The sequence below is a fragment of the Chenopodium quinoa genome, unplaced genomic scaffold (assembly GCF_001683475.1).
Source record: "Chenopodium quinoa cultivar QQ74 unplaced genomic scaffold, ASM168347v1, whole genome shotgun sequence".
NCBI classification, from domain to species: Eukaryota; Viridiplantae; Streptophyta; class Magnoliopsida; order Caryophyllales; family Amaranthaceae; genus Chenopodium; species Chenopodium quinoa.
In genome coordinates, this window is record NW_018742720.1 from 3,021,815 (window position 1) to 3,044,698 (window position 22,884).

At 39.6% G+C, this 22,884-nt stretch overlaps 1 protein-coding gene across 1 annotated transcript; it reads left to right on the forward strand.

Annotated features, from left to right (window-relative positions):
* Window positions 1–15,688: 15,688 nt before the first annotated feature.
* LOC110723210 (chalcone synthase 2-like) lies at window positions 15,689–18,416 on the forward strand. Its single transcript, XM_021902551.1, has 2 exons — window positions 15,689–15,963; window positions 17,068–18,416. Exons 1-2 carry the CDS (start codon window positions 15,786–15,788, stop codon window positions 18,063–18,065), a joined length of 1,176 nt encoding a protein of 391 aa, XP_021758243.1. The 5' UTR covers window positions 15,689–15,785; the 3' UTR covers window positions 18,066–18,416.
* Window positions 18,417–22,884: the final 4,468 nt, after the last annotated feature.

Below are 22,884 nucleotides of genomic sequence, written 5' to 3' on the forward strand. Positions count from 1 at the left end.
ACCGTAATTAAACCGTAATTAATGAGATAACAACAGTTAAGGCGGATAATTGTGGAAGTTGGACGGATAATGGGCAGTTTAATCGCAAGGTCGTGTGTTTAACGGTTACTTAGTGGGGTATTTAAGAGAAATTGAAACGCGGACTCCCCGTATTCCCATTTTTGGAGATATAATTAGAGGCGCGTCATCTCTCCTCACTTATTCACCAACACAAACCCAGAATTCTCGAGAGAACCCAAGAACCCGCATCAAAACTTCGCAAATTCCCCGAGCATTAAGCTTAGAAACTGAGACTTGCCACTACCAATTCGTAAATCGGCAACTTTCGCTTCAGATTAAGGTAAATTCCTTTGATTTTAGTTTATTTTTCTTCGAATTTGAACTCCTTCCCTTTTTTTTCGACTTTTTTCTTCGAAATTATCAATGGCGAGAGGAGTTAGGGGTAGAGCCCGTGCTCCAAGAAGAGCAAGGCCAATTCCCAATCCCAGGAACAGGATTGGGACCTGGAATGGACAAAGAGCAGAGTCTGACCCTGCTGAAGGGATTAGGGCGACTCCAATTTCCTCGGCTCCTCCTCAGAGAACGGAGGGGCCGAGCGCTTCTGGGCGGGACGATGAAGTTCCCGCTGTCCTTTGGGATATCCTTCCCGGGTTTTCAGAGTGGGAGGATGCCGAAGTAGCTTCGGCCATGATAAAGAACCGCCCCTACTCATGGTGGGTGGAGAATGCCGAACAGTATCGGTTTGCCGAACAAATTGAGTTGCATTACGGCATCCTTGAAGCTGATGGGTATTGGTGCTGAATGCCCGTGGCATCCGATAGAATCCATCGTCCACCCCCGGGGTATGTGGGGGTGTACACAAGACAACTTCAGTATGGGCTGAGGTTCCCTTTGGACGTATTCGTCCGAGACTTGCTGATCCATTACAATATTTCCCTATGTCAGCTAACTCCTACTAGCATCCGAAGGGTGATGACATACTTATGGGTCTGCAAGTTCTTCAGGTATGTGCCGAACCTGCACTGCTTCAAAAAGCTTCATCGGCTAGTGCCAAATATTCAAAGTGGGCACGGAAGTCATGGTTCTGGGTGGTACCGGATTGAGTCTCGGCCCCAGTACCTAACCATGTGGCCAAACGACTCTTCAGACAAGGACTGGAGAGGTCAATGGATTTGAGTTAGGGCACCCACGGACCCGGGCCACCCTTGCTTCTTCAGCGCTCCCCGGTACCTTGCTGAGCCTGATCCCGACATGGGAAGTTTAGGTCCCCCCGCAGATAACGACCCAGATCCAAACCTTAATCAACAGAATATCTTCGGCAAGCTGCCGAACCGGGGGGGCAGCGGCCGAATGCAACATATCCCGGAGACTTGGCTCCCCGATACACATTATGTTTTCCAAGAGAACATGCTATCAACTGTCGGCCTTAGCCGAAAGTTTAAGGATGGTAAGTGATAAGTGGTTTATTTGACCACTTATTGTGTAAATTTAAACCCGATTTTGCGATCATTTCCCCTCTTTCTAACCCAATTTTGAATGAAAATGTTTTGTCTCGGCTTTCCCCCCTCTTGGTTTGTGTTTGTCCATGTTTTGCAGGTCTATGGACTCAATTAGGCAGGTTTTCGGTGCATGAATCGTGTTTAAGACAAGAGGATTGAAGATTGGAGAGGGCGCTCCAGGGGAGCGGGCGTGCACCTCTCATGGAGCGGGCGCTCCTCGACTCTAGCCACATTCTGCCCAAGTTCAGGTGCTGTTAGGAGCGGGCGTGCTCCTCACCAGGAGCGGGCGCTACTCCCTTTGAAGATTGAATCTGCCCTTGCTGCTGGAACAGGGGAGCGGGCGTGCATCATGTGAGCAGCAGGCGCTCCTCCCTGACACTTTCAAATCTGATCCTTCATTGAAGCATTCTGGAGAGGGCGTGCAGCCGAAAGGAGCGGGCGCTCCCAGCTTAGGAGCGGGCGCTCCTCATTGTGGAGCGGGCGCTCCTCGCTGGGAATCCGTTTTCTTTTGACGGATTTCCCTATGTGTTTCGGGGAGTATAAATACTTCCCCTTTAGCTCATTTAGAAATGGGGTACAGTAGCCTAGTTTTCAGAAACCTCTCTTAGTTTGAAACATTCCTTAGGATTAATTTAGCTTAGTTTTCATCAAATCAAATCATTGTATTAGTGAAATTCAAGAATTATTCTCAAAGTTTGGCAATTTGTATTCAACATTTGAAGCTTCAATTAGTAATTTCTCCAACCTTCTTCCTTTTAATTTCAGATTTTATTTGGTATTTGCATGTTATTTAAATCTTCTTAGTTCTTGGTAATTTGTTATTGGATGATAGTTATTTCAATTGTTAACCACTTTTCCCCAATTATTGAAGTATTTAGAACCCTAATTCTTGATTGCATGTTGATAAACATGAGTTGTGAGTAGTCTTCTTGCTAGGGGTTGGGTGAAGCTCGACCTTTTGGGTTAACTATGCAAATGTGGGAGAAGCATTGATGTTTGTATTGCAATTAAATTGATTATATGAGATTGCTTGTTAGTTCCTCATGATAGGTTTAGCTACCCTTGACTAAGGAGCTTGATAGTATGATATGCCTAATTTGACATGGAAGTGTAAATTGAGTACGTCATTACTTATTGTAATTTGATTATGTATCATCTATTGCTAAACTAATGAGGAATCTAAGTTTAGTAGTGTGAGTTGTTTTCTAATTGCATGAGGTTGATTTTACATATAGTCCTTGCTATATCTTGTCTATTTTACTCCCCGTTTGCCTATTTGCCTTGGTTGAGTGGATCTCATTCCCTAGTATCTTTAATTCATTGATTTAGAACCATAGTTTGTTTGTCTTCTTGACGTACCCCAATTCACCAATTGACTTCGAGTTAGCTAAAGTGTAAAGATCTTTGGCAATCATATCCCGTTCCTTGTGGACCGAACTCTTACTTGTCATTATGCTTGGTTTGTAAGGTGTTTGTTAATAAATGTGTTTGATTGAGTGTGGAATGTACGACCGTTCTAACGCCCATCAGTAAGCTTCTTCGGCTGGGGCCGAGGCTTTTTAATTATCTCTTTTTCTCCTCTCACTTCGCTTTTTTATGCTGTGCCAACCTAACTGAACTGACCTTTCCCCTTTTCTTTTTCAGAGCGGGACGAGACCAACGTCGGCATTAACTACGCTCGTCTTGGCGTCAACCGAGAACGAGTTGTAACTGATCGGGCCCCCTCTATCACTGAACCGCGGCATAGAGAAGTTCATCTAGACTCTTCCCACTTCCAAATTGAGGCTGTTGCTCTGTATCAAAGGCAGAAGCCTTGGTGGAATAAGAGAGATCCATGGTTTCAGCTGCTGGACGAAGAAGCTGAAGCTGCCCGTACGGCCGAAGAGGTTGCACGGGTTATTGAAGCTTGTGAAGGAGGAGAAGGGTCCTCCAGGGCTGCTGAAGAAGAAGCTGCAGCTAGGGCAGCTGAAGAAGACGAGGCTTTGCTGAAGACCTCGGTGAGCTGTTTGTTGTTTTGTTTTTACTCACATTCTTCCTCCCCCCCTGTCTTTTACATTCTGAAGAGAGTAATAGACACAGAGAAGGGAAAGCCCCTATTCGTCCCGAAGACCAGATACAAGAAGAGTCCTCAGACTCAGACATGGACGAGCAGCCGCTTCAGAAAAGGCGCCGAAGAATGGCCATCATCGGCCCCCATGACTTTCAGCGGAGGCCGATGACCATCGGCGTCGAAATAAGGGAACCCGAGGAAGGAAATGGATCGCCGAGGGTTCCCCGGCCACCACCTCAATCACCTCCAAAGACCCCTCTGCCACCTCCCGAGATGGAGGTGGATCAGAAAACTCCCGAACCTAAGGGAGGGGTCCAAGAAGAAGTTCAAGAGAGTGCTGCTGAGCACAAGAATGAGGATGCCGTGATGCCTAGTGCTGAGGGTTTCACGGCAGACATTGCAAGAGAGGTTGAGGCCTTCGTCCTCACCCCTGAAGAAGAAGAGGTCATAATAATTGACTCTTCTGAGAAGGAGGATGCTGAGCCATCCAAAGTTAAAGAAGCTTCGTCGTCATCCTTTCCTTCCTTCCAGACTCTGCAATCTGGAGAAATGGGTTTCTCGGCCCCCCGAATTCCAATCCCAGATCACATCTGGGACCTCATATGGGGTCAGAACCGAGAAGGTGATGCAGCCTACTTCGGCGATTTTGCTGGCACGTCCGAAGTAGATAGGGCAAGAATCTGGTCGCTGAAGGCCACTGCTGGGATGGGCGAATCCAGCAGATCAGTTCCTGACCCAGCCAGGTCTAACCAACTGCTGATGATGCAGGTGATTTTCCTTGCCTTTATCTCCTCTAAAATTCAGCTCTATTTTTTATTTTAACTTGTGCTCCTGTTTTCAGTTCGTGCACAATCAAACTCTCACTGTAGAGCTGATAGATACCCTACAAGATAGGGTAGACGCTGCCGAGCACGACAAAAAGGTAGCCGAAGAGGAGTTAAAGCTTGCTAAGCTGAAGCAAGCAGCAACTGAAGAGAAGCAGCAGAAGGGTGAAGAATATGAGAAAAAAGCTGCTGAAGCCTTCAAAACCTTCTGCGATGCTATGGAGAAGGAAGTTTTTCCCCCACTGATGGAAGGGGAAAAATTCCTCCAAGAGCACATGGGAGTGGACATCTCCAAATTCAAGGCTACCATTGAGAGCCGAATCCAGGAAGGAGCTGCTGCACAAGCTGAAGTGCAGCAATGGCTAGAAGCTCTTGAAGCCAGCAGAATGGCTGCTGAAGAGATGCTCCAAGCCAGGGATGTCCAACTCTCAGAGGCTGCTGCTGCTGCTGAAGCTCAGAGAGCTAAGCTCCAAGAAGCTGAGGATCAGCTGATGGCCAAAAAGGAAGAAGTGGCCCAGGCCCAGACAGAGGCTTTCCAAGTTCAGCAGCAGCTGAATGAGCTAAAAGGTTCCTCCTTCAAGCTCGCCGATGAGCTGAAGAAATCCAAGGAAGACTTGGAGGAGACCCAGAAGAAGTTGGCTGATGCTGAGGCTCTACTCAAAGTCCGTGTCTATACCCAGGAAGAATATGAAATGGGTTTCAGAAACGGGTTCAGAGTGTGCCGAAGAGTCTGCCTTCATGCTGAGCCGAAGTTGGACTGGTCCAAATGTGCTGAATGGGTCCAGGATCCCGAAGATCCTCATATGAAGTATGCAACTCCAGTCGAAGCTGAAATCCTTAAGGCTGAGGGAGCCAAAGAAGAAGCTGAGAGAATGGAGTTGGAGGCTGAACAGAGGGAAAGGGAGGCTTGGCAGAGTGCAAAGCCTGCTTCTTCTGCTGCTGGGGCTGAGACCACCATGGGGCCCAACAATGCTGACCAGTCTGATCCTCGGGCTGAAGCATAGGAACTCGGGCAGTCGTCTTCAGAATCTTGCGGTTCATCATGCGCTCAACTTTAGACTTGCCGCTTTCTGAATTTTTGCCTTGTTTGTTTTTTGCTTCAGCTTGCCTTGTCGTACAAAACAGTTTATTTTTTTGCTTCTGTACGTATTTCGGCAGCTGTTATTTTCCGCTTGTGGGCGGCTGCCGATATAGTTTCTTAACTTATTTGAACTTGTAGCTCAATTTCTGAGCATAAATTATTAATTTGATGTTCATTTCTTCAGCTGCTTTGTTTTTGAGTGCTTTACTGTTTCTTCAATTCTGCTGAACATAAACTTGCACTGGTAGTGCTTCTTGCCCCCCCCAGAAATTGAAGTATGGCTTCAGCTGAATAAACAATTTCTTTATTTCTTAAAACTGGGTATTCGAAACACAGGGCCAACTGAAGGCAATGCTTCGGATAATGGCTTTCTGGGATAGGCAATATCCCAGAATTGTCCATGGACTCATGCCTTTGGAGAACAAATCTTACTGAAGCTTGACTTCAGCTGAAAGACTAGAGTTCTTTAAAAAGACGAGTTTGCCAGCAATCAGAAACCCAGTTACCCGAAGGCGAAGGTTTCAGACGAGGCTGAATAAACAATTTCCAACAGTTGCTGTTATCCTTGATTTTCTGTCTATCATTGAAAAATGGATATCCGAAACACAGGGCCAACTGAAGGCAATGTTTCGGATAATGGCTTTCTGGGATACAAGGCTCAGTTAACGCAATATCCCAGAATTGTCCATGGACTCATGTCTTTGGAGAACAAGTCTTACTAAAGTTTGACTTTAGCTGAAAGACCAGTGTTCTTTAAAAAGACGAGTTTTGTCAGCAATCTGAAACCCAGTTACCCGAAGGCGAAGGTTTCAGACGAGGCTGAATAAAAAACCCTTAAAGAGTAGATAGAACCGAGAAAACTTTGAAAGGATAAAAAGTTGCAAACATTTATATAAATGGCGGCTCCAAAGCCTTTCATTAGTTCAAAATGTACTTACAAAGATTGTTCTGCCCCGAAGGGTTTACACATGATATTTTTTCAGTACATCAGCGTTCTAGTGATTTTTCAACTCAGTTCCATCCAACTGTCGAAGTCGGTATGTCCCTGGCTGAAGCTCATCATAGATTTCATAAGGCCCTTCCCATGCAGCTGAGAGTTTCCCATGGATTCGGCCTTTCTGAACTGCAGCAGCATTCCGAAGGACAAGGTCTCCAATTTTAAGAGGCCTTGCATGGACCCTTCGGTTATAAAATTTGCTGATTCTCTGCTTATAAGCGGCCATTCTGTCTCGGGCTGAGTCTCTTACGTCGTCGAGGAAATCGAGAGATTCCCTCATCAGTCGCTCATTCTCAGCCGAGAAGTGGTGCACTCGTAGGCTCTTAGAGCCAATTTCCACTGGAAGAACGGCTTCGGCACCATACACCAGTTCAAAAGGTGAATAGCCCGTTGCCTCTTTTTCAGTTGTCCGAAGGGACCAAAGGGTTCCAGGGAGCTCCTCCAGCCACTTGGACTTTTGATCTTCCACCCTCTTCTTGAGGGCATTTAGGATCTGTTTATTTGCAGCTTCGGCTTATCCGTTACTTTGCGGGTGGCATACCGCTGAATATGCCAGTTCAACTCTTACCGAGCTGAACAGATCTGTATATGTAGAAGTGCGTCGAGAGAGAAGTGTCGACGAAGCACCTGAAGTGTGCCAGGCAAGTTGTTTGGAGAGTGCATCGGCTTGAGTATTCTGACCCCTTGGGATCAGCTGAACCTCAAAAGTTTTCAGCTCTGCAATGACTGACTTGGTCTTAGCAAGATAAGCTATCATGGAGGGCTCTTTGGCCTCGTAGCTGCCGCTAATCTGATATGCAACTAGCTGAGAGTCTGTTTTCAGGCAGACATGATCGGCTTCCAGGGAGATGCACAATTCTAGGCCGGCGATTGCTGCCTCATATTCGGCTTCGTTGTTCGAGGCCTTAAAAGAAAATTTTAGTGCATACTCAAAGGATTTTCCTTCGGGAGAAGTTATCACTACTCCTGCCCCCGAACCGTTTTCGGTGGAAGATCCATCCGTAAACACGGTCCAAACTTTCTTTTCATTGTCTAGCGCTTCTTGGTATGAGCATTCGGCCAAGAAATCCGCTAGAGCTTGAGCCTTAATGGCAGCCCTCGGACGGTAGCTGATGCTGAATTCGGTGAGCTCAAAAGCCCACTTGGCTAGCCTACCAGATTTTTCAACCTTGCCGAGAACTTTTTCCAACGGCTGATCAGTTAAGACCACTATCTGATGGCAATCAAAATAGGGCCTCAGCTTCCGAGCAGCTACTACTACCGCGAAAGCGACTTTCTCGAGTAGAGGGTAGCGAGTCTCGGCAGCCGTCAGTGTATGACTGACAAAGTAGATCGGTTGCTGACTTTTACTTTCTTCCTTCAGCAGTACTGCACTGATGGTGGCTGGGCTAACGACCACATACAGGTACAAAGTTTCTCCTTCTGCTGGGCTAGCCAGCGTTGGGAGTTGAGCCAGATGCTCCCGAAGCTGTTTAAAGGCGTCTTTTTGCTCTTCCTCCCAAACGAGCTCTTTTGTTTTCGGGAGTTTTAGGGCTTTGAAGAAAGGTAACCCCTTATCCGAAGCTCTGGAAATGAACCTCGAGAGGGCTGCCATTCTTCCGGTGAGCCGCTGAACATCCCGCTTTGTTTTCGGCTCAGGAAGGTCGAGCGCTGCTTTGACTTTGGAGGGATTGGCATCAATCCCCCTTTTGCTGACTATGAACCCAAGGAATTTCCCTGACTTCACGCCGAAGACACACTTCTTCGGATTCAGCTTCATTTGATGCTTTCTTAAGGTGGCGAAAGTTTCAGCCAGGTCCTTAACATGGTCCTCAGGTTTTTTGCTTTTGACGATCGAATCGTCGACATAGACTTCCATGTTTCGGCCCTTTTGATCGGAAAAAACTTGATCCACCAGCCTTTGATAGGTTGCCCCCGCATTTTTCAATCCGAAGGGCATCATTTTGTAATTGTACACCCCAACGTTCGTGACGAATGCTGTCTTTGCTCGATCGTCGGGGTGCATGAAGATCTGATGATACCCCGAGAATGCGTCCATGAAACTAAGCAAGGCATGGCCACTTGTCGAATCGACTAGCTGATCGATCCTCGGCAAGGGATAGAAATCCTTCGGACAAGCCTTATTTAGGTCCGTGAAGTCAACGCACATCCTCGAGGTACCATTGGCCTTCTGAACCATCACCACATTTGCCAGCCATTCTGGATATTGGCAAGGTTCGATGAAGCCTGCCTCAAGCAATTTTTTGACCTCGGCTGCGATGTCTCGGTTCTTATTAGCGGAGTAATTCCGCTTCTTTTGCTTAATTGGTCGACACGTTGGGTCAACATTAAGCTTATGAGAGATGAGGTCTGGACTTATCCCGGGCATATCAGCTGCCGAGAAAGCAAACACATCTCTGTTGTCCCGAAGGAGCTGAATAAGTTCACAACGGGTGTTCGGATCAAGGTCCATCCCGATTGTTACACATTTCTCAACGTCTCCTTCGGCCAACTCAACTGTTTCAGTCTGTTGGTCCATGTCCATTGCTGATGGACTGGACTCTTCATAATCTGGCCTGCTGCCTATGTTAGCAGGTGTCCCAGTCTTTTTGTTCTTCGGCTGGCTCTCTGAGTCTTGTTGTTCAGCTGAAGAGCTAGCCTTTTCCCTTTCGGGCCCTTTACCTCTTGGTACAGATCCTTGGGCTGAAGCACTTAGGCCTTTCGGCTTTTTTGTGCTTGGCTCTCTTTCTTTTTCTTTCTCCTCCTCATCCTTGTCGTCATCTGGGCGACTACTGGATGGCTTGAGGTAGTTGCACCTTCGGGCGTCCTTTTGGTTGCCCTGTATCCTTTCGGGGAAGCCAGCGTCTGAGACGTAAATCATCAGCTGATGATAAGTTGAGACGACCCCTTGGATCTCATGAATTATGGGTCTCCCCAAAATCACGTTGTACACTGAAGGAGCGTCAATGACCAAAAAATTCAATCATGACGTTCCTGGCTGCCTCATCGCAGCCGATGGTGATAGGAAGTGTTAGCTTCCCATCTGGATAAGTTGAAGCCCCGTTGAACCCGGATACCGGGTAGGGTACCGGCGTAAGGTGCTTGGGCTTCAGCTTGATTTGATTGTAGGCCTTTCGGAACAGAATTGCTCCGCTGCCACCGTCAACAAGGACCTTACTGACGTCGTGGTTGGCCACCGTGGCGATGATCACCAACGGATCCTCGTGAGGGAACGTTATCCCCCGGCAGTCGGCGGCTGTGAACGTCATGTTCGGCACCGGCGATTGGGAGACTGAATGTCAGGGTTGTTCACCTGGTGAGTCAAAGCCCTAAGGTGTCGCTTGTGCTCCCTCCGAGAGAATATTCCTCCCGAGATAACATTAATCGGAGAGAATTTCCCCTCCGGCTTTTTACTGTTCTTCCGGGGGAAGTCGAGGTCTTGCCGAGAGTCCTTTGCTGACTTCTCGGACTCTTTTTTCTCGCGGTGATCTGCGATGTATTTTTTCAAGTATCCCTTCCGGACCATGTCCTCTATCTGGTCCTTCAGTTGGATACACTCCTCAGTGTTGTGTCCCGGAGATTCGTGGAACTCGCACCACTGATTTTTATTTTTTCGCTGATACCACTCTGGGAGTGGTCTCGGCTTTCGGTAACTCTGCTCCTCCATCGTCACGCTGTAAATTTTGGCGCGTGGAAGAGATAGCAGAGTGTAGGACTCGTATCTGCCTGTGTATGAGGCAGATTTTTCCTTCTTTGGGTCGCTGGCCGAAGATTGCTCTGAGGCCTTTGACTTTCCCTTTGCCTTATGGCCTTGGCCTTCAGACAAGGGTATTTGTCTTTGTTTCCCTCCCCCGAGTTGAGGTTGGGTTTTCGCTTTGTTCCATTCTTCGGCTCGGATGAACTTATCCGAGGCATTCAGAGCTTCCTCCAAGGTCTGCGGGGTATGCATGACCATGAAGTCTAGGAACTTCCCGGGCTGAAGGCCATTCTGCATTGCAAAAACGGCTAGCCCCTGGTCCAGCTGAGAGACGCTGGATGACTCGTTACTGAAACGGGTCAGATAGTCTCGGAGGCTTTCGGTTTCCCCCTGTTGCAGACTCATGAGTTCTGCAGTAGTCTTCTCTCGGCGGTTTGCCGTGGAAAACTTGCTCCTAAACTTGGAGGACAGATCATCCCACCCTGTTATGGAGCCTTGCTTTACTCCCTTGGAGATCCACGCTTGCGTGACCCCCTTGAGAGTAGTTGGGAAATATTTGCACCAAGTCGCTTCGGATCTGGGGCAAAGATGCATATGAGTCTCATACGAGGCCACGTGGTCCTTCGGATCCGAGGTCCCGTCATATGTGATGTGCGACTGTATTTTAACCGTGGGCACGTTCTCTTCCAGTATCCATTGCTCGAATGGCGAACTGGCGGGTAGCATAACGGCCTTGCCCTTGTTCCTGGCCGAAGGGACCGCGCTCCGCCCTCTTAGAGAGGTAGGAGTGGTTTTCGTCCCTGGCTGGGAAGTCTGGGCCTCGGCCGCAGGGAACGAGAGGCGACTGTGCACGCTCGGTTCCTTGCCGCCGAGTCGGTCGAGGACGCTTCGGCGAACAGTCTCAGGTTGTTCTCGGTGAGTAGATTCTGGCCGAGAAGCTGAGCTGCTGCTCTTATGCGTTTCTGGTCGGGAGGATGAGGATCGTTTGAAAAATTGAGGGTTCTTTTTCCTCTCTTTTTCAGTTTTCCAAGTATCCTCTTCCCACTCTTCCAGTTCCCGGAAGGAAGGAAGCTTCCCACCATCATGGTCTAGCTTCCTCCGTTGATGCTGGATATGCGGAGGAGTTCGATCACGAGGTGGTGGCATATTTTGTGCCCTCATTGCCTCCATGAGTACTGCCAGCGCTCTTGCCACCTCTTCCGAGCTGGGCCCCGTCAAAGGGGTCCTCGGCCGAGTATGGGAATGAGGGCGCACAGTCGATGGTTGGCTTTGGGGCACTGAATGTGTCCTATGATCGGACTCACCCCTGCTAGACCGAGAGTGACTCGGCCTATGATGAGAGTTATGAATTACGGGAGAAAGGGAATCCTCCCTGTATGATCCTCCCCCCGAGCTGGCACCCTTGGGAGAGTTCCGGTCCGGCGAGGGTGATGGTGTAGGGGTTTTAGGATTTTCGCCTGCTCCTTGACGGAGGCCTTTGCTCTTGCGGTTCTTAGCCATTGCTACTAAGATAATTGCAAGATGATCTTGGTTAGAAATTTGGCTTAAAGATTTTTGAAAGTCTTCCCCACAGACGGCGCCAAATTGTTTCGGGTGAAAAAAATGGGACCTTGTCGAAGGTCCGATGAAGTGGAGAAGACTAGATTCGATCCAAGTAATGTTGGGCCGAAGGTTTCCTGCACAGTATACACACGTAAACTAGCCTCGGGGGTGTTGCCGAGGAAGGCCCCTCCGATGCTAAAGTCAGTACAGTGCGTAGAAAGAGAAGACTATGCAAGAGAATTAATTGCTTGAGGCTTTGCTTGAATGAATGTACAAATGTAATATTGATGGCTTTTATACCTCTGCATACATGGAGAAGTTGGGCCTTAGCCCAATTGGCTTGCCTTGAGGACTGATCTTTGACTTTAGCACAATTGGAGAGATGAACCTTGACCTTGGGCTTTTAATTGGATCATTTAATGCCTAAACCCAATTGGACTAAATTGGACCCAAACAATTGGTATTAAATGTTAAGAGTGGTTTTCTTATTGATTTACTAGAAATCTAGAATGTTAGACTTCAAATAATTGGATTATACGGAGTATTGAAAAGGAAAAGTGAGCTTATTTTGACAAAAGTTGAATTTGTGGTTTTAATTTATAGTGATCAATGTTAGTGAGCTTTACCGTTGATTTTCTAACGTTGACTTGTATATTGGTAATATTTTCGTTATTTTTTTGTAGAAGCACATAGATTTAAAATAGCTTTCATACACTAGCAAAAAAAAAAAAAAAAAAATTGAAGAAGAATTGTCCAATTGTCCGAGTCACATGTATCTCAACATGTAATTTACATTCGTAATTGAGATAAGAGAGTAGAGTGATTGACTAGTTTTTCGATTTTCTTTATTTTATGTGTAAGGTCAGGGTTTAAAGCTCACCAAATTCATTTCATAATAGATTCTCTAAATTCTCCTATTTTATAACGGGTCTTTTACTCATCTCCTTATATTTTTTTGATAAAAAATATATATTTGTACTTTATTTATGTTTATCTAAATTATTCTAATTAAGTTTCTCCTATAACTCTGACAAAATAACCCCTTCAGTATTACTGATCGAATAACTATTTTCATATTGATCGGGTAACTCTTATAAGGCTATAACATTGAAGTAACCCCTGTAAGGCTGTAACATTGATCAAATAACATCTATAACACTAACGAAGTAATCTTATAATGGCTTATCACACGGTGTAAGTGTGTAACCAGCCACATATAAGAATTTGAGGGGAAAAAAATTGCCCTAATGGATAGTGCCCTGTAGAGGAATGATAGGATATACAATTCGTATTACGTATCATGCGCGGTACCAAAAGAAGATTCATTGTCTTATACCAAAAGGAGTATTAAATTAGAGACTTCAAAAGTTGAAGTCCTTTTAAGTTACGAATTCAAAGCAATAAAAAAGACAAAGACGTACAAATCAACGTGGTCTGTCTCTATAATTTTAGTGGTCTATAGTCTATACTAGCTATGGTCATTGGTCACATCTATTTGAAGTAAGAACATTGAATTTTTTGTTTGTTTTTTTTAAATACGTTTAGTACCAATATTATTAATCAATGAACAGATTGTCTATTAGAATGTAAGTGGAAATTACAGAGGGACAAGAATTTTTCCAAACTTGTTGGACGTCAAACAATTCCAACATAATTTTATGAATTTAGACTTTTAGTTCACTAAATTCTTTTTTTTTTTTTTTTTTACCGTGTACTTAAAGAAACTTAGCTAGAAACTGCCTGATAGAGTAAAACACATATTCTTAGGCCTCAATTATTAGTTTAAGTTTTTGGTTGAGATGATATGCTAACATGGTATCAAGAGCTAGCGTGACACAAAGTTCACGGGTTCGAATCTCATCCGTCTCCTACTTTCAAGTGGAATATTAAGCGCAGGGTATGAGGATCAAACATAAACCGTTGTTATTGTTACATTATATACGAATATATAAAAGAAAACATGCAAGGGGAGCAAGGAGAGAAAGGAGTGTGTCACTTGTTCCAAAATCAAAAATATCGATTTGTTTTCGAAATAAGCCAATTTACTTGATGAACACAAAACGTCGACCAAAGATTTACACTCGAATAATATATTTCTCTAATTGTTGTTTTGTTGACTCCTAATCTTATCTCCCCTTAAGAAATTCTCTCTTTGAGAGCGCATGCGTTAATCTCTTCAATAAAAAAATTAATTGCCATAGATTTCCTCCGTCAAAAGAAGAAGAAAGTGCCAGTAAATTTAACTGTGACCATATTATTTCATTAATTAGTAGCGGTCTTCATTTCCCATAATTATTCCAATGCTTTAATATAAACTTTTTTTTTTCTCTCTCCGTTGTTCCGATTGCTTTTTCATTAGGATCTTAGCTAATAACGTTTTGGACGTTTGAAAAGTATTTAAAATATTACTTAAAATGATATTGATTTGAAAATTGAATTTCTGACAAAATCACGCGTCGATCGATGTAATTAATATTCTTTTTAATTTAATCTTTCTATTTTAAGTTATCTTGTTCAACACCTCAGAAACGTTCGTTACCTTTTACCATTATGATCTTACCATGTATATATCTAACATCTTCTGTTACTAAATAATTGCATCATTTTTTTTTATTTATTTATTTTTTTACAATCTTTGAGGCATTTATTTAACATCAAATATCTTTGATTATATTGTGCAAAGGTTATAGCTTTTAAAATTTGATTTTTATTTTTCGAAAATTTATAATAATGTGCCATTTCTAATAGGATCGATGTGGTACCTTTTTTGAGAAAGAGATTAGACAACATAAAATGTCTATCTAATTGGATTTCAAATTATATTACAATAGCTAAGGGCTTATTTGGTATTGTTTTTTGTTTTCAGTTTTCTGTTTTTTCAAAAACAAGAAACAAGAAAGAGGTGTTTTCACTTTTCTGTTTTCAGTTTTCAATATTATCATGATTTTAATGGGTTTGTTTAATTTTTGTTTTATTATGACATATATCATAAGAGTTTGAAAACCAAAAAACGGAAAACTACAACGATGTCAAACGAACCCAAATTTGGTCGTTTACTCACCTTCTTAATAATTAGAACACGTGTATACGAGATATGTTGCACCCATTAAATAACGTAGGAAGTGATAATGGGAGACTAATCATATCTCAATTTTGTTTGCAATACGATAAGTAATACTTTAAATTAATACACATAGAATAACAAATTATTATAACCAACTTATTAATATTTACTTTAATTTGTTGTTTTAAAGTAAATTGATATGTTTCTTTTATAACCTTTGATGTGAAATTAAATTCAGGTAGTTAATATCTTTACTTATCAATAAGCTAAGTAACAATTATAAAATGTTCATAATTTGAAAATACACATTTAAATAATTTAACCTACCAACATCCCACACTTCTATGATGTATCTTACTAATAACTTAATAAAACACAAAATTAAAGTTAGCAAAATTTAGTGTATTTGTGAATAGGAGGGAAATTCAAAACGTGTCATCACTCATCAACTAATTGATAAACAACGTATGACATATGTGATTAAAGTTCGTTTACAAATGCATGTTGAGCTTTAATAAGCAACGTAACAATACTCCCAGTCCTTTACCTCATTTTACATTTCACATTTAACTATCTTTTATAATATATTATCAGAGCCAATAACCTAATAAGGCAAGTAATTAAAATAATATGACAAAGAAATTAATTGTATTAATACAGAGTAATACATATATTCTGTGCATTAACATGTATTAACATGCTTATCTTATACTTGTCAAAAAAAAAAATGCTTATCTTATAACAAAACAAAACAAAGGGGTCTAATTCTGTGAGTTGGAGATAATAACCGATTAATATGAATAGCATATATGCTTTTTGATTGGTCAAAACTTTTGTGCTTATGGTACAAAGAATTTAAATTTTTCCATTATATTTTACTCTTATAGTTTTACTCAAGAAATGCGAGCACCTAATAGTGCCACGCTAGTGCGTTACACTGCCTATAAATTGCGGAGGATTTTGGATGCCATCACATCTAACTTAACACTACTAGCACAACAAGTGAGAAAAAGAAAAGAGAAAAAACTTAGATCATATTTTTGGTTAGGAAAATGGAGAAGGTTAATGAAATTAGGAATGGTCAAAGAGCTGAGGGTGCGGCTTGCATCCTAGCAATTGGGAGGGCTAACCCACCCAATTTTGTACTTCAATCCGAGTATCCGGATTACTATTTTAGGGTCACTAATAGTGAACATATGGTTCACGTCAAAGATAAGTTCAAGCGCATTTGTAAGTTTTCTACTCGTATGTAGTTTCTTTTTGTGTATGAGTGATTCTTGTGGTGCATAGGAGTACTATATATATATATATATATATATATATATATATATATATATATATATATATATATATATATATATAAGCTTGATCAATGAAGATAAATATTGGGAAACTCTCCTTAAATTTCTTGTTTACGAGCTCAGATTACCCTTAATTTATAATTTCCATGACTATCATTCATTGACCATTGTACAAATATATGTACAACTAACTAATACATACGTCGTGAGAGATGTCTGCTCAATATGATTGTTCTCCCTGCGATAATTTTTTTTTTAAATAAATAAATAAAGTGAATATGAAGAAGAAAGAATGTACTTTCTTGTTTTCTTTGTTTTAGAAGAACTTCTACTACTACTCTTTGCTTTGAAAATTTGTTATAACTTTCAAAAACTACATAGAAACTGGTTGACTAACATGACTGAAATCAGACTTCTAATGTTCATTCATTTCATGATAATAATAAAAATAAAGATATGCATAAGTTGCATAAAAGGAGTTTGAAGTGCAAATTATAATTTTAAAAAATTAAATAATAATATAACATTAATCAACCAAGTATTTATTGGCATAAATCCATAAACTAATTAATTAATACTAATTCATGATATATGCGTAATAGTTGTAATTTTTTTTGTAGCGCTTAAAACAACATATTTCGTACATTATAACTATTAATTTATTATGAAGCTCTTTGATCTGTTATATAAAAATGAGAGGTGACTTGTTAAGTTACATGGTGATAATTTGATGTCATTTTGAAGAAGCACAGCAAGAATCATTTTGAATAGTATGGTTACTATTTAAGCATGGTGTATTGGTCAAATTAGATACTCTTCAATATAACATGCATTAATGCATCATAATATGACTTGAAATAGTATAGATTGAGAGTCACACTGATTAGTCATTGCAAACTACTTAGATTCATCTAGTAATTGAATATTCTTTATCAATTCCTAGTATATAAGGCTAATTAAGTAGCGTAACGATATTTATTTGGTCCTAAAATTGTAATTAACATGCATGAAAATGTACGTGAATTTTATTCAGGTGAAAAGTCCATGATAAGAAAACGACACTTTTTCTTGACTGAGGAGATTTTGAAGGAGAATCCAAGCATGTTAACTTATGGAGAAGTATCACACGATGCTCGCCGTGAAATGACCGTCGACTACCTTCCGAAACTCGGTAAGGAGGCCGCGCTTAAGGCCATCAAAGAATGGGGGCAACCTAAGTCCAAGATCACCCACCTTATCGTGTACAACACGTTGGCTCTATCCATGCCCGGGGCTGACTATGAGCTAGCCAAGGCCCTTGAACTAGACCCCTCGGTACATAGGACCGTCATGTACCTTGTAGGTTGTCATGCAGGGCCCCATATCCTCCACCATGCCAAGGACATAGCGGAGAATAATAAAGGGGCCCGTATACTGATAGTCTGTGCTGAAATCACAGCTGTTAATTTTCATGGTCCTTCTGAAACCCAGATTGACTCTTTAGTAGGGCAGGCACTTTTTGGTGATGGTGCTGCTGCTATCATTGTAGGAGCCGAGCCAGATCACTCTATCGAAAGGCCGTGTTTCCAACTCATTTCGGGCACACAAAGGACTATACCTAACACTAATGGTGCGGCCTACTCCGAGATCATTAACATGGGACAAACGTTCCACCTACGTAAGGACCTCCCTTGTTTGATCTCGGACTACATTGAGGAAAGTCTTGTAAATATTTTTAAGTCTATTGGTATCAATGATTGGAATTCGATTTTTTGGATCGCGCACAATGGCGGTCCAGCCGTCCTTAATAGCATAGAGTCCGAGCTCAAACTCGATAAAGACAAGCTCAAAGTCACAAGACATGTACTAAGTGAGTATGGTAACATGTCTAGTGTTGGTGTGTTGTTTATGATGGATGAAATGAGAAAGAAGTCGCTCCAAGATGGAAGCTCGACGACCGGGTTAGGGTGTGAATGGGGTGTTATGTTCGGGTTTGGTCCCGGACTCACCATTGAAGCCCTTGCTCTAAGGAGTGTTCCCTTGCTCGATTAAGTATACTATGGTTCAATCAACAAGTATATTAATCGATCTTTGCTAAGTGATTTCAAGTGTTTTTATTATGTTTTGATTTGGTTTTGAATAATAATAATACTAATTTGTGATTGTAGTTTGAACTTTGGACGATGTATAATAAGCATTGTCAAGCATGTAATGTGGCGACATGCATGTATGTAATGTTGTCAAGTACTTCAATAAGAATAATGATTAAAATGTTTTTTTTTTTTTTTTTAAAACTTATCTTAGTAAGCTTCATCCATTTTAAATTCGTTGACACGCTTTAATTCGTAACATTATTCACAAATTATACTTTGATTAAATAATATGAAATATGGATAAGAAAAGATAGATAAGATAGTAACGTAAAATCTTGTTAGCCCTCTCTATATATTTGTATTTTGAAAATATCAACCATTATTTTAACTTATTGCTAAGTAAAGATATTTACAATTGAAACATTCATGATAGATACGTACTCCTTTGTGATTATCTCATATGCGGGAAAGTTCTCAAGTACCTTTTTTTATTTTTATTTTTATTTATTTTTTTTTTATATCAAATGACACAATTTCAATGAAATGAAGAGAGCAGCTAGCATTGTATATATATATAAAAAAAACAAACGTAAAAGAGTGAATTCTATAGTATATATTAAAAGGTGTTCTTTTAAAAGAAAGAGCTAGATTCGAACTCGTAATCTCCAACACATAAAAATCATATATTTACCATCTCAATCAACTTTGATTAATGCTTTAAATTTCACATAATTAACATTTTTTTTTAAAGCAACATAATTAACATTATATATTCCTTTCATTTATGAAATAAATTAGAGGCTACATTATATAGAATTTATTTATTTTTCACAAGATTAGAAAAAGAAAAAAAAAAACAATAATAACATTCAAGGCAACACTCTAACCACACATTAACTATACAAATAGTCGAACTTAATTATCAAATTGAACAAGTACAAACTAGCAACCAGGGGCATCATCCAGGCCACACACTAGTTTTGTGATCATTAGTTTGCATGAATTATACTATATACTAAAGTAATCATCAGAGGGACATTTGACATAATTTTGTGAAAAGTTTTCCCTCCAAATTAAAATACTTTACTTTAAAAAAAAAAATATCTATTGAGAAATTAAAATTCTTTTAAAAGATAGACATTAATAAATTCAATTTTTTTCTTATACATTGCACGAGTAATTAATAAGATAAGAAAATTAAATAAACAAATAATATTAAAATTATTTATGTATTAACAAATTACGTGAAATTATCAAACAACTCCATTTTTTTTAAGGGATGTATATGATTTCTCAGATTTATCCACATTTAGAGAATAAATTGGAAAAAAACCAAATTATTTTGTTAGGTCAAACACTGAATACCCTTTATCACTTATAGCAGATTCTAATCGTGCACGCACATTATCCATAACCTTATTTTTGTCGTCCAATAATTTTTAACCAAACTCGTTTATTCTCTTAATCAAAGAATTTGATTGAGGAATCGCCTCTCTATCACATATGTCGGACAAACATTCTAAATATCAATTAATTCTAATTCCAAAAATAAAGGGTGCCCCAATGTTTATCCAACAACCTGGCTCTCGATGATCCTGACGCAACTCCAATACAAAATTACATATATTCAGTTTAAACGAGGTTGGTCAAAAATTGTTGGACGACAAAATAAGGTCATGGATGATGTGCGTCCACGATTAGAAACTGATATAAGTGATAAATGGTTTTCACTGTCTGACCTAACAAAATTGTTTGCTAATTTTACGTAATTTGTTAATACATAAATAATTTTACTATTATTTGTTTATTTAATTTTCTTATCTTTTTAATTAATTTTATTTAAATATCTATTTGTTAGTCAGTTTTGGTGAAATAACATTAAGTTTGCCAATTTTCTGAATTCCCACTTTGGTTTGAGCGTAACACTGATTTAAACTCACCAGTCGCGAATCGAACCGTAATACGATAATTTTCATATTCAAAATATGGTTCGAGAATATGCCCACAGATAACTATAATATATAACACACCCCATGTTGTTGGAAATAATTGAGCCAATGCCAAAATTCTGATCCAAGTAACCATTCTTCATGTCAGTTAATATTATTTGAACAGATTTAGAACGAATGTCACTGAAATTATATGAGAGTTTTGCAAAACCTTACCATAACTCATCTAATTATATGAGAGTTTTGCAAAACCTTATTATAACTCATCTAATTATATGAGAGTTTTGTAAATTGCAGCCATTTAAAATTCGTATTTTGCAAATTACAGCAATTTATTTTATTTTATTTTTTTTTTTTTTTTTTGTAAATTGCAGCCTAAAAGTTCGTATAAATTGTGAACTGAAGCCCAATTCAACTTTTTCATCGGTTAACATGTCAAAAAAAAAATCTTCGTTTAAGGTTTTAGGGGCCAATTTAGTCTTTAGGGGTCCGAATTGAGCTCGGAATTAGCAAAAAAAAAAATAATGTAAGTGTCTCATTTTTACAGTTTTCCATAAATTGATATATTTCTGTTACGCAAAATGAGGCACTTATGTTTTTTTTTTTTTATTTTTTTTATTTATTTTTTTTTTTTTGCTAATTTCGAGCTCAATTTGGACTCTTAAGGGCTAAAATGGCCCCTAAAACTTTAACCGAAGATTTTTCAACATGTAACTCAATGTAAAAGTTGAACTGCGCTGTAATTTACAATTTATACGAACTTTTGGGCGGCAATTCACAAAATATGAAATTTAAATGGCTGCAATTTGCAAATTTTCCTTACTTAATAGAAATACTCATCCTCAATCATTAGTCGGTACTTATTTTTGTTAGAAAATACTTCGTATTGTGTCTCATTTTATGTACCACCCACCATTATTGATTCATATCATTTTAACTCTCCCTTTTCTTGATTATTTTATAATAGAGATCATATATAATTTATATTCTAGTTTTTATCTCTCTTTCTTTTCTCGTATACTATGTTTTTATTCAACTCCATCCTTTTTTTGAAGTTCTTTTTTCCTTTCTTTTGTACAACCTCCATAACTCTACAAGAATCCCAATTTTTGTGCTCCCAATTTTTGTGCTTAATTACTTCAATTCATTCATTTTTCCATAAATTAAATATCAAAGTACAAAAATTTCAATTTAAGACAAGTAATCTGGCTATGTTGTCATATCCAGTTTTACTAAATCGGTGATATAATTTGAGTGTACAGGTACTGCGGCAATTATATATGTTGTAAAGAAACTGGTGTCTCCATTGTGGAGTACTTAGTTAAGTATAATAGTGAGAGAATGACTTATGAAAAGCAGCCATCAGAACTTATGGTACTCCGTAGAAAGAATTATTTAAGAAAAATGATAGAGTTGAATCAAACATAAATGTATACAAGAAAAGAGATATTAGTACTTGAATATAAATTACGTAAATTCTATTTAATTTTAGGAAAAATATAGTTTAATAATCCCAATTTTACTAATCTTATCGTATTTGGCAAGCTTTTGAAGATTTCTTAGTTTGAGAAACAATCCTTGGGCCAAACAAGGAGTTCTCGAGTAATAGCCTTGTTTAGAAGCCCAACCTAGCATTGTATATATATGGAAAAAAAAGAAAAAAAAAAAGTGAACGTAAAAGAGTGAATTTTATACTATATATTAAAAGGTGTTCTTTTAAAAGAAAGAGCTAGATTCGAACTCGTAACCTCCAACACATAAAAATAATATATTTACCATCTCAATCAACTTTGATTAATGCTTTAAATTTCACATAATTAACATTATAATTTTTTTTTTTTGAAAGCAACATAATTAACATTATATATTCCTTTCATTTATGAAGTAAATTAGAGGCTACATTATATAGAATTTATTTATTTTTCACAAGATTAGAAAAAGAAAAGGAAAAAAAAAACAATAATAACATCCAAGGCAACGCCCTAAGTCCCTAACCACACACTAAGGTCCTGTTCTCTTACGTTGAAATTTAGTTCAGTTCAGTTCAGCTCAGCTCCTAATTTCCTTCTCTTATAAAATATTCATTTCATTTCAGTTCAGTTCAGTTCAGTTCAGTTCAGTCAATTAGAACAGGCCCTAACTACACAAATAGTCGAACATAATTATCAAATTGAACAAGTACAAACTAGCAATAAGGGGCATCGTCCGAACCATACACTAGCTTTGTGATCATTATTTTACATGAATTATGTGCAAACTTAATTATTATACGGTAGCATTGGTCATTAATTAGAAACGTATAGTCTTCACTTAAGCAAGAACGATGAGCTGAAGCGTTGACTTCAATTCAACCTTCTTTGCTTACTTCCATTTACTATCTAGAACACTAGAACTTTCAGAAACATCAATTTTTTATAGGAGAAAATTCATTAACTTTAATAATTAATTTTAGTCCTTTAAAACATAATGAAGTCGACTGATAATTTCTTGGTAAGTCACTAGGTACGACTTTTAAATTTGTCCCAAAGATGACACAAGATGTAGGGCTTGTTTTGATATGATTATTTTCACTTCAATTCAATTCAGCTCTAATAAGTTTAGGGTCTGTTCACATTTACTTAATTTCAGTTCAGTTCAGCTCCAATCAGTTCAGTTCAGTTCAGTTCAGCTCCAATCAGTTCAGTTCAGTTCAGTTCAGCTCCAATCAGTTCAGTTCAGTTCAGCTCCGTTCAGTTCAGTTCAGTTCTATTCAATTCTTAATTTTCCTCTCTCATAAAATATTCATTTCAGCTCAGTTCAGTTCAGTTCAGCTCCAATCAGTTCAGTTCA